Raw genomic sequence first — 15588 nt, 5'->3', positions numbered from 1 at the left:
CTTTGTACACCAATTCCGATATCTTTTATAGTATTCCAACAGTTCTTTGTTATAGATTTCTCCTCTGCATTTATTGTGCAGTTTATCACGTGTTCTGAGGCATTGGATATTCCAACATTTATCCATGGTTTTAGATATTTTCTGTAATGTTTCTCAATTTGTACTGAAGTACAACTTTGCACGTGAGTTTTTAAACATTTAATGAAATCATCTGTTGCCAGATTGACGTCTTTCATTGATAGTACTGTATCCAAGGATTCCTCCTTTAATTTGGTCTTCAAAAGGTTGTTGTCAACAATAAGTTTTGGTTTTCCATTATTATTTGAAATATTTTTAAGAGTTAAGCTGATAAACTTCATCAAAATTGCAAAATGGTCTATTATGCCAGTAGTAAAAGCTGCTCCCTGTGGTTTTAATTTTGATTTCGCCATAATATGATCAATGCAACTTGATTTGTTAGGAGTTACTCTTGTTGGTGAGTTTATTATGGGCTTAATACCATGAAATGCTAGAAGTGATAGATATTTTTGTTTTTTTATGTTCTTCAAATCTAGAGTATCAATATTTAAGTCCCCACATAATGAATAAGAATGTTTTGCTTTATATAGATAGCTACTCCATCATTTTGCAAATAGTTCATCTTTGTTTTGTAGACTACATACTCAGGAATGATAGGCATATTAATCAAAGTGCCCAGCCAAGCTTCTGTGAAGAGTAGTACTTCTAGACGATGATTAATGCAATCAAACATAGTAACAGTTTCATCAAAATTTTTGCTTAAACTTCTAATATTCATGAACAATAAAGAAAACTTTGAATCCCTCAAAAATTTTTTGCAAGAATGTGAATCTTCTAATGTTATGTTAGGTTCATTATTGTCAGCCAAATCAATTATGTTGTAAATATCATCCATTTAATTTATTTTTTTAGATAAAAGTGACAGTCTCTGAGTGATGAAAAAATGACACCAATCGCTCGAGCGAACAGATTATACCTGAATAAAAAATATTATTTATAATATATTTTTTTATAATATATATTTAATTATTGAATTTTACGAAAAAATCATTATAAGAAGAACATACCCAAAAATAAAACGAAATTGATGTACTTACTCAAATAGTTATTTTTGTAAATATGTTATTGGAAATAACAATAATTGAAACCCTCACCATTGAATAAAAATAATTATTAAGCATGTCAGAAAATATGAAATAAATTGAGTAGTATATTAAATAATAATTTAATAGATTAATATAACAATGTATTACATTCATATTCAGTAGCCCACTGAAATTGCTAGAAGTGTGATCTTTGTCGATTTGAAAGACCCAAGACCTTTCTATCATTGGTGATACTGCAAACCCACGTAACCAAAAATTGCATTACCACGTAAGGGCATAAAGTAAAATTTTTAAGGGAAGAACAAAATTTTTTTTTTCTCTAAAATACTTAAGATTTTGACTCCTCAACTCTGCGTGTTACTCATTTCGGTCCCGCGCATCAGTATATTTAGTTATTTACCTTCTAGCTACACGATTGTGCAAGATATAACACTTACGTGGTCTCGAATAGCTAAAAATTTTTTAGAATCACGCGAGATTCGCTACTTATGCGTATATGAAAAAACTTTTTTTCATAAACGCGTTTAATTTTTATTTACCTGACAAATAAAGAAATAATACAAACATAAAGTTATTTTCCGAATTCACGCACATTTTATGCTTGACACAAGTGTTAATAACTTATTTACGCAGACTTTATGCTTGACACAAATGTTAATAACTTATTTACGCACACTTTATGGTTGACACAAATTTTATTGACTTATTTACGTACATTTGGGCTTGATTGAATTATTTTTGTTCACTATTATTAAAAGTCTTGAACTTCTAAGCAAGATTATATTAAAAAAAGTATATTAAAAAAAAAAATTTGCTTCACAAGATAGTCGAGAAGCCTTACATGAGGAACACATGTTTTTCCGAAATACAGTGTGATTGCAGTATTCGGAGTTCTGAGAAAAAAAATGCGAAAAATACAAAAAGTTTTATTTATTCTTTGTGGTAAAAATTGTGGTAGTTTTAAGATATTTAGACATTAGAAAATTATAGATTTAGGTGAATGTCTTCATAGTTGGAGAGACTCTTCTCTTGCACTTCTAGGTAGTTGTTGGTGTAGGAGTTGAATATTCTCCGTCAAATGCTATCTTATAATCTATAGTTCCGTTAGGATTGTGTCTCAGATCCATGATATGGTGATTGTATCACCCACAGCATTTTCTGATCGAATCATAAATCAAATATCATTTATCGGAATAATCCTTGAAAACGAGTGGTTCAAGTGGACAGCTTCATAAGGTTCTGGTTTTAGTCGTGCCTCTCGAGTAATTAAAACGTATTGACTTGGCAGAAAGATCTCCCTGTTTGCGAATTGTATTTTGATTACTGAGTGCACAGAGTCACACTCCATTTATGACATTTTTCTGCATTGCTAGTCTCAAAAGTGAATTAGAAATAAAGTTGTTCCTATTTTATGCAGGTCAACCATCTTTGAAGATATTTCTTAGAGGTTTCATATCATCATCAAGTTACTTAGAAATATGATCAACGAAAAATGCAGCATACGTCGTTGCTTTAAAATCAGATTCCATTTCATCGAACCAATAGCACATCACATGATTGTTCTTTAGGTTGTAAATCATTGAATTGAGAAACCACATTTTTTGTCCTAAAATGTAATGAGCTGGCATTAAGGTAGGGACTTAGTTTTACAGCTCTCCTTATGTCTGTAGTTAAGGCGTGGATCTCTTCTTGTTTTCCAACTCCTTATCTTTAGATATTTACTCTTTTAGCAAAATCTTGAGCAACAATCATCTTTCTTTGGTTTAAATACGGATATATTATACAGAGGCCCCTGGCAAACACTTTATCTTAGGCGTTTTGCTCCTAAATATTTTTCATAATAACCATAATGCACCAAAAAATAATTACTTTATTTCTTGTTCAGCTGTATTAAACAAAACTTGCAGATACAACTCAACATAAACAAATGTCAAATGATGAGGTTTTATAGGATTTCAATAAGTTTTGAATATTCTATTCGTGATATTTTGTGCTTTCTGTTTCGGAAATCAAAGACTTGGATATATGGTTTGATATTAAACTCAATTTTATAACGCATATAGAAATCATATCCAACAAAGCTTTGCAATTGTTGGGCTATATTTTAAGATTATCTAGTGACTTTCATAATATCAACACTATCCTAACTTATATTGTAACGGGTTTTCCAATAAGAGGTGTTATTTTGAATAGCCCGCTATTTCGGTAGATGTTACTTTTGAAGCTGTCATTTTTTGACATTTGACAAGTAGAAACTACGCTATTAATAAAAATGGAACGAAACATGCTTCAACCTAGCGCCCTTTGTGGCAGCTGGACGCGTCATGCTTTCTTTCAACCGCTTTGTGTTTTTTTTTGTATTTTCAAGGGAAACGAGGCAACATCCCTTTGAAATTATTTTAAAAATCAGTGAATCAACATTTTAAATTAACTTACCAATTAGTAATCAGAACTTTATAGCAGTATTAGAGTGCAGTGTTTTAAAAATGAATCATCGAAAATTGTGCTAAAAAATATTCTAAATTCGCTGAAGTTGAACTTGGGACGAGAATCGGTAACTGTAGGTGCGCCAGATGTTTTCAATGGAATTTTTGGAAACTCTGAAATCCTAACAAGTGCCCAGGGTAATTTATTATCCCGTCCGTCTCCTTTTATTGCGGGACAATGCACCACTAACATAATCACCAGGAACAAGTGTACAAGGAGATGGACTTGCCGATCGTCACAGCGGTGCTGCCAAGGTTTGTTATCTATGTGAGGATACTGTGACAGCGCTTAATTAGCAGCAGACACATACCTGGACGGATGACGAACCTCGTGCTGGCACTGTTGGTGGGCGCGGTGCACTCTTTCGCTGCAGCAGCTGGTCCAGTTTCCTCACCACCTAGGATTCTTGCTGCAGAGTCTCCATCCTCTATCTTCGTCGAATGTCACAGCGGTGCTGCCAAGGTCTGGAATCCATGAGAGGACATTGTGTCAGCGCTCTATTAGCAGCAGACACATACCTGGACGGATGACGAACCTCGTGCTGGCACTGTTGGTGGACGCGGTGCACTCTCTCGCTGCAGCAGCTGGTCCAGTTTCCTCACCACCTAGGATTCTTGCAGCAGATTCTCCATCTTCGTGTCACCTGTTTCTGTACTTTATTTTATTTAACTTAATTTCAATTTCAATTTGGAATATTTATATATTTTTTGTAATATCTGCATTAGCTGTAAAGCGCCCCTGAGGTGATATCTCACAAAAGCGGCTCTATACAAATCATCCAATAAATAAATAAACAACGCATTGAAGTTATTAAAATTCACTTGAGTGAATCAAATGCAAATCATCTTGAGTGATGAGGCCTATTTTCACCTCGGTGGGTTCGTGAACAAGCAAAATTGTCGCATTCGGGGCTCGGAAAACCCAAGAGTTATTGTTGGAAATCCTCTCTATCTTCAACGTGTGACTGTTTGGTGCGGTTTATGGTACGGCGGAGTCATTGGACCTTACTTTTTTGAAAATGAGGCTGGAGCAACAGTTGCGGTGAATGGATTGCGTTATCGAGAGATGATTAATGATTTTTTATAACCGGAATTCAATGGTATTAATCTGGACAACGTTAACTTTCAACAAGACGGCGCTACGTGCCACACAAGCAACGAAACCATTGATCTTTTACGAATGAATATCAAAATAACACCTCTTATTGGAAAACCCTATACAGGGTGTATCGGCACGTACCCGACAAACTTTAACCAGCTATTCCTTAGCACATTTGGAGTAAAAAATGTTACGGCCACTTTGCTGTCCGGTAACATTTTGTTTTTATAAAAAATTTACTATTCATATTTTCACCACATGTCACCAATGTTTTATCCTTTGTCAAAGTTTGAAAACCCGTCTGGAAATATTTTGTTCGAGTTTCGTTGAATAATGTACGTACGTACTTACGTTGGCGCGCTTTTACAATCACAACGAAATGGCACGGCACAGTTCGTCTCATTTTTAACTATTATTATTTAGTGTGTACGAAAGAGCGAGGACACTTTTTGACACACTTGCTAATAACAGCTGTTGAACACGACAAACAATTCCAATGACAATGACGGATTGTGGATTTTTTATTTATTTTTGTTTTTAATTGAAAAAAATGTTACCGGACAGCAAAGTGCCCATAACATTTTTTACTCCAAATGTGCTAAGGCAGGGCTTCCCTAACTGTGAGTCGCGACGCCCCGGGGCGCCGCGGGACCATCCCACGGGCGTCGTGAGGCAATCTTTATAGCGTCTTCCACACGCATACTTCGGAGAAAAATTAAATGATCTCAATAAGTCCTTGCAGGGAAATAATACTCACATATTACAACTGGCAGATAAAATCACTTGGTTTCAGAAGAAGTTGTGTTACGTATATAATCGTAACAAAGTAAGAACTTCTCCTTCCCCACATAAAAGGAACTGTGTGGGATGCGCCTGGCAACACTTTTCTTCAAGGTGGCAAGATTGGAATCGGAAGGTAGGAAGCTGTCATTCTTTATCTTTTGGTTCAACGGCTTGGAGCACCGTGGAATCATAAAAACGACGGATCACAGCCTGATCGCCATTTTCAAACAAAAGGCAGATGGATTAAAATGGCAATCTAAATATCCCGGCGAGGATAACTCTAATAAGACCAATGGATTGGCAATACAAAGCCACACTTCAAATCCTCAAGTAAGATGTAAATTTGCCTACCCTCCGCTAATTCTGGAACCTCAGATAATATTCATAATTGCTACCTGCTTACCGATGAAATGGATTCACAAGGAGAATCCATTTGAAGCCATCGCTCGCCCGAGCGGTATAATTATTTTGACAAGATGACATCGTACCTGGAAGGCGCAGTTCGCAATAATTACAAGACTTGAAATGCCCGAGTAACGTATTAACTTCTTGCCCAAAGCTAGATTAGGATGTATAACACTTCTCTGTACTTTGTGCGACTCATATCTTTAAATTATATCTATCTAATTTACACTCATAAATTTATCTTCTTATTACAATAACCTAACCTATGAATGCCAGCACTCGTTGTCCACTTAAACCCTGAAATTTCATCAATGGTTTCCTGTTTCCCTTACTCAAACAAAAAAACAGGTGGCGCTCAAGATAAATTCACGCCAAATGTTAACTTCGGCGTTGACAGTTGCTCTTATGGAAAAGAAAATTAGAAGAAGATCAAGTTAGTTCCGAATGTTTCCCTGCTTTACAAGGCATTCTACAAGAAAAATCGACAGAAATTCTCGGTCCTTCTTTAAAAATAATATTTACCCAGCACTTGTCACCTTTGAGCGAACATTTTGAAAAAGGTTTTCCCGAAAATCTGGAGCAATATGACTGGGTTAGAAACCCTTTCCAGTCGACCTCACCATCAACATGTTCGATAGCAGAAGAAGAACAGTTAATAGAATTGTCCTGTGACTCCAGCCTTAAGCTGCAATATAATAAGGATAAGCTACTTGAATTTTGGAGCTCAGTTTATCAAGAATATCGTTCCATCAGCACTGCAGCGTTAAGGGTTTTATTACCGTTTGCGACATCATACTTGTGTGAGACAGGTTTCTCTGCAGTTGCAGTCATTAAGAATAAGTACAGATCAAAAATAAATTTAGAGGCAGAGACGAGAGTGGCGATTTCCAAACTTCAACCTCGTTTTGAGAAACTATGCTCAGAAAAGCAAGCACATCCTTCTCATTAATACCAAAGAAAAAAAAATTTTTTTTATCTTTTTTGTTTGCTTCCATTTTTGTTTTTATGTTGTGTTCTTTATTTTCTAATAAAAAATTTATACTATTTGGAGTTTTTCTGACAAATTGCTATTAGTTAGGTAACGTACCCATACTACGTGACCCGTTCAGGGGGGGGGGGCTTAGATTTTTAGTCACCGGGCAAAAATATGGCAACTTCCCAAGGGCGTCACAGTTGAAAAAAGTTTGGGAAGCCCTGTGCTAAGGAATAGCTGGTTAAAGTTTGTCGGGTAGGTGCCGATACACCCTGTAAAGCTGTCATTAGTAATATAATTCCATAGTTTGGTCTCCAAATTATGAAGTTTATTCACACACCATTGAAAGAATCCAAAATAAATTCTAAAGATATGTAAATTTAAGAATAAGTATTTCTAGAGAATGCCTAGATTACGGCTACCTTCTTTACTCATTAAATTTATTAAAATGATCAGAACGAAGAATTATTTTCGATTTTATGTTTGTTTAAAATTAATAATTCGGTGTGGAATACACCTGAGTTACTGCAATTTATTTAGTACCTACCATATTATTGTAGCAATTCTTCTACAACGTAACAGTATTACGCGCCTATGAGATGAATCCAAAATTTGAGAAACACGTACTACGTATTTATAGACTAGACATATAAAGATTCACTCATACGCCGCTGGAGCGCTGGTATAGCTATGCAGTGAGAAAGGCCGAATGCTGCTCGGGTTAAAATATTTACTCATAATAATATTCATGCAAGATTTTTTTAGACTGGCACCACTTTATTCTATTACTATGGTATTAAGACGATGATCGCGGAATTTGTTAACAATCTGGTTGATTTGACAAAATATCAATCGATCGCGCAGTGAAAATGTAAAAAGCAATAATAGCTATTGACAGCACTATCAGAGGAATATTTTAAATCTAAATATCGATTTACCAAAGCAAATACGAAACGCATAATGAATTTGGTGAAATTTGAAGCAATTCAAAGCATACCTGGTCAATGAAATCGCAAATGTCATTTGAAGAAACGTGAAATTAGCAATTAAACGCGATATGCGAAAATGACCGTATTTTTGAGGATTGAAACAAAGTGGAGCCAGTCCTGAACATTGTAAATAAATCAAGTATGTTCTTACATGCATACAGTCATTAATATGGGTTGCAACCGCACAAGAGTCCCAACTGCTCCCAACCGTCTGGAGCCAGTGAGGCTATGGCGTCCTAAATTGGGGTATGTTGTGAGGCTGAAGGTAGTGGGGAGGGGAAGGAGATGGGAAAGAGGGAGGTGGGGAAGTACCTGGCTATTCAGATCTGATCACCAAACACGGCCATATCTATTTCGAGAAACGTTTCAATTTTGAATGGTGATCTTAAACCATGTATCAGGTACCCTGGAACGTGCCGCAAATAGCAGAAATTGATGAAATAAAATTTAGTTGCGCACGCCGTAATTTGAATAAGTGACCTCCGGCTTGCTAGTCGAGGGCCTTACCCCTTGACCACGGAGGCCGTAGGCGCTTTTTTTGCTAACAGGCTCTCGGCCTTTTTATTTTAATTTATTTTAGCGAATTTATAAAACATTGTGTATACAAAATATTATGGTTAATTTATGTATAGTAATGGTATTTCTCAATCCTCTTCACTGAGGTGTACTGTGCTGAGGCGGAAAAAAGTTTTTTAAATTGTATTTTATTTGTCTTTTATGTTGTTTTACTGTGAAGTTGGTAGGCGGGTATGGAGTCAGCCGCCCTATAAACCATTTTTTGGATGACCAACACCTCTGCCACTGGCTACCCCAAGTGGTTTGGTAACTTAGCAAGGGTGCCCGGGTTCATGGGGTAATATTCGTCAGGGTTTTGATGCCGGTTGAAGGAGACCTTTTACAACCAGTTACCGCTGTCCCGGCGGCTTGGAAGTGTAAGGGTCGGACCTCCGAGCTCACGACTGAGGGTGGGCTGCCCCATCAACGAGTGTAAAAACCCCGCCGCTGCTGGTGTGCCGGTTCGTGACCGGAGAGGACCCAGCAGCAGCGTTTTGGGCTCGAGCCGGACTCTCCCAGCCTTTCGCCTTGCACCGCAGTGGGTGGGTTGGATTCATACGCCCATCACTCCTGTATACACTAATTCCCAGCTTCCTATTCACCCCTCATATCCTATCCTTTACAGACCTTCCTTTCCTTTTCATAACCTTAAAAAAAATAGAAAAAAAAACATTGTAAACAAGAAACAAACAACAATCAATGTCCTTACAGCGGCGAGTAGAAGGAGTCCTCAGTGCTGGCCAAAACTGTTGGTGAATTTCGCCAACATTCGCGGGTTGCACAAACATTTAAATTCCCTAAACCACCATCTTCTCTCGCAACCAACCTAATTTTCCTTCGAAGATAGCTGGGCATCTAGACGCCTCCTATTTGGATTGCCTGGGCTTCACCTTCGCAGGCAAGTTCAGATCCAGGTGGGGTGTATGTCTCTATAGCCGAGTTGGCGTCAACTGTGGGCGACTGTTAAATCTGAAAAACTCCAGTTTGACATAATGTGGTTGCGCGTCAGTTTTACCAGTACGGTAAGACTCTAAGTGTGTCTATACCGCTCTGCGAACCTCAATGAATCAGACACATGGGAGCTATTCAAACATCTGAACGATAATATTGATCTCTTGCCCCGCTACTTTTCGGCCGAGTTTGTGGTTCCAGGGATTTCAATTAAAAATGAACCATGGTTGACGTGCTCTGGATTAGAGAATCGGCGGGACAACAGGCGGAATCCTTTGCCCTTTGCCACGAATTGGAGTAAATGGTTCTGGAGACAACAAGGGTTCCAGATGTCCAGACACACTGCTCCAACCGATTTCTAACCACTGTACCACGTGGATAGAGGATTGAAGTCACAGCGTCTTTAGGATCGTCCGACCACAGCCTAGTGATGACATCAATCCCTACTAACTTCAGATCGCCAAACGCTGAAGACAAAAGTGTGGAACCATAAGTCAGCAGATTTGTTAGGTCTGCGGGCACATTTTAATGCTTTACCAGTAATTCAGTATATCCATAGTCCAATCAGTCCATATCTGGATATGGATTTTTGCAATACTCTGTTAAAGAAACTGGTGTGAGCTCAAAGCCGTGGTTCAGTCGACAATGCTCCTAAAATGAAAAAGCGCTGCTTTTCGAACCTACAACCCATCTCTAACATCGGAAAACAGATCAGATAATAAAAGAATTACAAATTAAAGCAAGAGGATCGTAAGTAGGCTGAAATTTGAGCACTACCCGCAGATCTACAAAAAACTTTCTTCATGCCCGCATGGCAGCAGAGCGTCGAATGGTGATTTCGACGGTTGCCCATGGTTTCACCTATTCCTCACACTCAATAAATGCTGGCGTCCCATAGGGATCGGTTCTGTCTCCGACTTTGTTTTTGTTGCACATCGATGAACTTTTGTCGTGTGGACCAATTCACTGCTACGCGGATGACAGTACAGTCATTGATAGCTTTTTGTTTGACAAGCCCCCAAAGGATACACAAACTCCAAAAGCTCAGATGGCTTTGAAGCAGAGAATGGACTGTTACCTCGAGAGGGTTTCCTCTTGGGGTAAGAATAACGTAGTCGAATTTAATGTTTCAAAGACCCATTCATGTTTACGTATAAAATTAATTTCTAAAAGGAAGGTCTTCCTTTTTGAATTGTATTTATGTGATGCTTGTACTTAAGATACAGCAGATTCCCATCATGTAATTCCACATTCTATTGGGTCAAAATGTGTAGTATTAGTCTTTCTTCATATCCTTTTTACTAACGACATTTCTTAGATTTTTTTAAAGAAATCTACAAGACGTGAGATTTTTTGCAAGAGTAATATGATAATGAATCATAATAATCCAACTAATCGCATTCCTTTTGATAACAGATACAGGTCATCATTCAAAATCAAGTAATACTATTAATTTAATTTAATTTAGATATAAAATGAGCTGTGTTGAAATTCTTGTCTCTAATTCGGAATCATCAACTAAAATCAAAAACACAAACATATTTGCAATTGCAAATAATTGATTTGAATCTTATTCCAACTAGTGATAAGATAGGTCCGGCGCATCTACTTCTCGAACATTCGAAAATTACATTGATTTTTAAAAGCTACCTACATGGCTCAAGATGGAATTTAATTTTGAGCTGTAAATTGTTCAATTGACTCATAGAACTCCGCAAAGAAAAGCTGTGAAAGATTCATGACGTCCGAGGTAACCAAAGTAATAGTTAAACACTAGTTTGCAATAGATTTAGCTATACATAGGTACAGATGTTTGACAATATAAATTAAAGCAATACTAACCGTAAGTTGAAGCTGATAGGATTTCATCGGATCCTGGCAAGCCGGGTTGCTTCGGGACTGGCAAATGAAGCACCTGATGGCCATACCTGGAAAAAAGAAAACCAAAATTAGTAAAGAAAAAAAGGACAACGAATATGACACTGACAGCCATAAAAGAATACAATACATTAAAGCATCAAGTTTTATGATTCCATCAAGTAGACAAAAAATCAAAAATTTTAATAAAAATGGTACCTAATACCCATTAAATCAAAAAGTCAACAATAATAAATAACCTAACATACTAGCGCAGTGCCATTAAAAATCAAGGGATATTATAATTGTAGGGTTTGTGAAGTTTATGTAAAGAACAATTTCAGAACATGAACAATTGCTGCAAAATGATCAAGACACCAATATTCCCGAAAATTTAAAGGTAGGTACTTTATCGCTTGTCTGAATTCTTGACACTTCCAATTTTGAAAATGACAAATAAAATAATTTTCTGCTAAAATATCATATTTTAATAGAATAATAAAAAGTGATACGGGTAGCCCATTTTGCAGAAAACTCCTGTTATGTCGAAATATGTATGAAGTTATATAAATATAAGTCATGTGCATTGTACCAGTAATCAGATAAATTGTCACTAATAACCTCTTTCCTATCATAGAGGTGTCACATTCTATAAACACAAAATATCAACAGATGAGGTAACCTTTGCACACATTGCATCATAATAAAAGTGACAACATAATAATATGTTAATATGTTTTAAATCGTTTAATTTTTGAAAACTTTTAAACAGTGCTTATGAATAAAGATTTGGGTGCAACCGATAAATCCACTCGGAATCTCTAGCTTTCTGGAGGGGTGCGTTCTTTTCAATCGTTAATTAAGTATTTATTTGGGATCGCTGGCCACGCTTAATAAATTTTTTTTAAATAATCAAAATAATTTCTTTTTTTGTTATTTGTTTTTGGGGTGTTATGCCGTGTTGCGCTAACTCCTTCTTTAGCCAACGTTTAACACATCTGCCCTGATGATGGACACTGCAATGCTGTCCGAAATGTTGGCTATTGTTTGGCTAAATTAGTGACTATTTATTAGTCTCACATTTCAGAAGTGCCAACCAAAAAATAAAAAGTGTTGCCATAAAATAATAATATTTTTTTACACAAAAAACAAATAACAAAAATACTTTTGGCCGTGACAATCTTAAATCATATTTAAAATAATTTCTGTTTATGACATTTTCCTTTGTTGGTATTCCTGATACCATACGAGTGGCTAGAGTTACCATTTACTATTTGCAAATTATGTAGGTACTATTTTGACTGAACTAAAATTAAGATATTTAGACATGTTTTATAAATAAAGATATATTTATAAAAAAAGGTTAGGTTAGGTCAGTAAAGGTTAAAGTTAGAGTTTTTTTTTTTTGTAAATATTGAATAACATTATTATTTAAATGAAGAAACTAGGTTTATTTCTAAACAAATTCTGCTGTGTAATTATTAATCCGCGTGACAGCAGTTTCGCCTTCTGAAGGCATTATCAAACTGCTAGTAATAGCAAAACCTCCTAGATCACAAGCCTGGACACTGAATCAAATCAGCCTCCTAAATTATATGAGTACCTCCAAAGAATATATGTTTATTTATTTTTTTAAATTAACTAAAACATTTTAAGATGTTATAATAAATAAGAATAAATTGAAAAAAAAAACTTAAAACGATTTTTTTTTGTGAAATCCCATACAAGTTAGGAGGCTGCTTTGAATGAGTGTCCCGGCCTTGTGTTCTAGTAGGTTTTGGTAATAGACGATATTATTTATAAATGGGTCTTTATATATAATGAAAGTCTGTGCTTAGTGCTTATTGATTTACGACTAAATTGTCGAAAATGATTAATGGTTGGTAAAGTTGACTTACTTAACTGTTATATTATTGTATTTTTTATAAATTTGACTAAAGGTCATTAAAGTGTGTGCAAATTGGTGTTGCCAAATTAATAATTTGGGAATTTATGTTTTTTTTTTCTTCCAGAAAGACGCAACCAATGAATAAAATCAAGAGAATATCACAAAGCTACAAGCCAACTTTATTTTGATATTTTTTTCACGCTGTACCATTGGCGTGCTATCCGTAAAGTTTGAAAAGCTGCATTTGCTTCGTCCTGTCCCATTGACGTGCTATCTGTAAAGTTTGAAAAGCTGCATTTACTTCGTGCTGTCCCACTGTCGTGCTATCTGTAAAGTTTGAAAAGCTGCATTTATTTCGTGCTGTCCCATTGACGTGCTATCTGTAAAGTTTGAAAAGCTGCATTTACTTCGTGCTGTCCCATTGACGTGCTATCTGTAAAGTTTGAAAAGCTGCATTTACTTCGTGCTGTCCCACTGTCGTGCTATCTGTAAAGTTTGAAAAGCTGCATTTATTTCGTGCTGTCCCATTGACGTGCTATCTGTAAAGTTTGAAAAGCTGCATTTACTTCGTGCTGTCCCATTGACGTGCTATCTGTAAAGTTTGAAAAGCTGCATTTATTTCGTGCTGTCCCATTGACGTGCTATCTGTAAAGTTTGAAAAGCTGCATTTACTTCGTGCTGTACCCATTGACGTGCTATCCGTACTGTTTGAAAAGCTGCATTTAACTCGAACGAGCTTAGAAGAATTTCTAACTTGATACCTACAGCAAGAAATTAAGAATTTCCAAAAAACTTATAATTTTGTCATGAATTTGAGAACGTTTTGTCTTTTTGACTGAGAGTAGGGAAGTTCTATTTCAACTCGACCACTTTGCATTTCGTCTGTCTGTAAATGTGTTTATGTGTTTCTATTCCGGTCAATCGTCCCACGATGGTAGAAGTGCTTGATAATACATTTTTATTCCGACAGAGCGTGTTCATGCGCTTAGGCGCACGTCTTTTGTTCACAGAACTACTAGCCTAAATTGTCTTCTCTTGCAGACTCAACTGGAAATCATAACAACAATATTACGGTTGGAACAAAATAGAAAAATGAGTTTTGAAGCCACAGATATCATGATTCGAAAGTTGTGTTAAAAAGGGTTGTCTGAATACCTTACAATAGTTCCATCTGCCCATATGCTTTGTAACTATGGCATCTGTTGCGAGGATTACGGGAATGGGGAAAAGGAAAAGTAGGAATTTTCTCAAATTTCGTTTCTGATCAACAAACTTGGCTAAAACCATTTCAAGCAAAAATTTTCATTTTTCTTTTATCATGGGGGCACTGAAATAATCTCTCACTTTATGGCGTGTAGTTCTATCTTCTTAATTCATTTTTATAGATCGCGAGCATTTCCTGAAAAAAAAACTAGTAGAATATAAATGAAACCAAAATTTTTCACAGCTAATGATACTTAATCTAGCCACATTGATCGTAATAATTTCAGCAAGTAATGCATCCGCTGGAAGGTCGTTATCAGTATTTAGATGTATTTACCCGTCATATGTTTTCATACAAAGTATGAAAAGTTAAAATATTGCATTAGCGAATTTTCTGTAATCAATGCAATACAAACAGATTGGCTGTTTAAGGGGCTATTCGATCGAATTCTTTGCTTCAAGAGAAGATCTAATTTATCCCATAAATTGCAGTCAATTGGCCGAGGCAGTTCTGCTACTCTGCACCGACAAAACTTACCGACATAAAATATTGATAATTTATTAAAAATCTTAACAGATTATTCGTATTCCTGTTAAAAACGGGAATGCAGGTTTTTAACAAATTAATTGACAGATTTCCTAACAAACCATCCGTAATTTGACGGCCTCCGTGCTCGAAGGGTAATGCTCTCGAATAGCAAGCTGGAGATCGCGGGTTCAAATCACGGCGCGCGCAAGTTTATTTTATTTGATTACCATTTTATTTTATTTGTTTCTCACCGAAAAAAATTACATTTTCGCAATTTGTCATTATATAATAACATCATAAGCGCACCTGCATGAACACGTGTTCCGATATATTATGAAAGTACTAATTAGTTTGTTAGGAAATTACTTTTTAACACGATTTTTTTGTGCAACTACGAAAATACACGTTTCTATCGATTTCCAAGTTGAAATATATAATAATTATTATTCCCTAAATAACTTTTGAAAAATCTTAATTCCGTGGCTGTTTAAAATAAATGTTTTAATGAAAAATGTAGGTAGGTGCTTATTTGGGTTGGGATGTCCTGGAAGGAGTCTCATTGTGTTGGGAGGGTCGTGCTATTTTCAGTCTTTACCACGGTTTCGTTCGGACAACACCGGAGCTTCGCCATCCGCACGTTTCTTGAAGATGGACGATCTTTCGTCACTAACCAGCAAGTCTTGCAGCTGCAGTTTACAACTTCTTCCACCATGGAAGAACTCAAGGATCGAATTCGGGAGGGAATT

At 36.2% G+C, this 15588-nt stretch overlaps 1 protein-coding gene across 1 annotated transcript in view; it reads right to left on the bottom strand.

Annotated features, from left to right (window-relative positions):
- Nucleotides 1-15588, bottom strand: part of LOC149426496 (uncharacterized) — an 88524-nt gene that overhangs the window by 49080 nt on the left and 23856 nt on the right. The window contains exon 3 of the mRNA XM_089631436.1: nt 11208-11293. Coding sequence (XP_089487562.1) covers nt 11208-11293 — 86 coding nt within the window. The remainder of the gene's footprint in view (nt 1-11207; nt 11294-15588) is intronic.

Source organism: Hesperophylax consimilis, chromosome 1, assembly GCF_061612785.1.
Source record: "Hesperophylax consimilis isolate HC1 chromosome 1, BYU_Hcon_1.0, whole genome shotgun sequence".
In the NCBI taxonomy this organism is placed as follows: Eukaryota; Metazoa; Arthropoda; class Insecta; order Trichoptera; family Limnephilidae; genus Hesperophylax; species Hesperophylax consimilis.
Note: the sequence above shows the minus strand (reverse complement) of the source record. Positions and strands in the feature narration are given on the sequence as shown.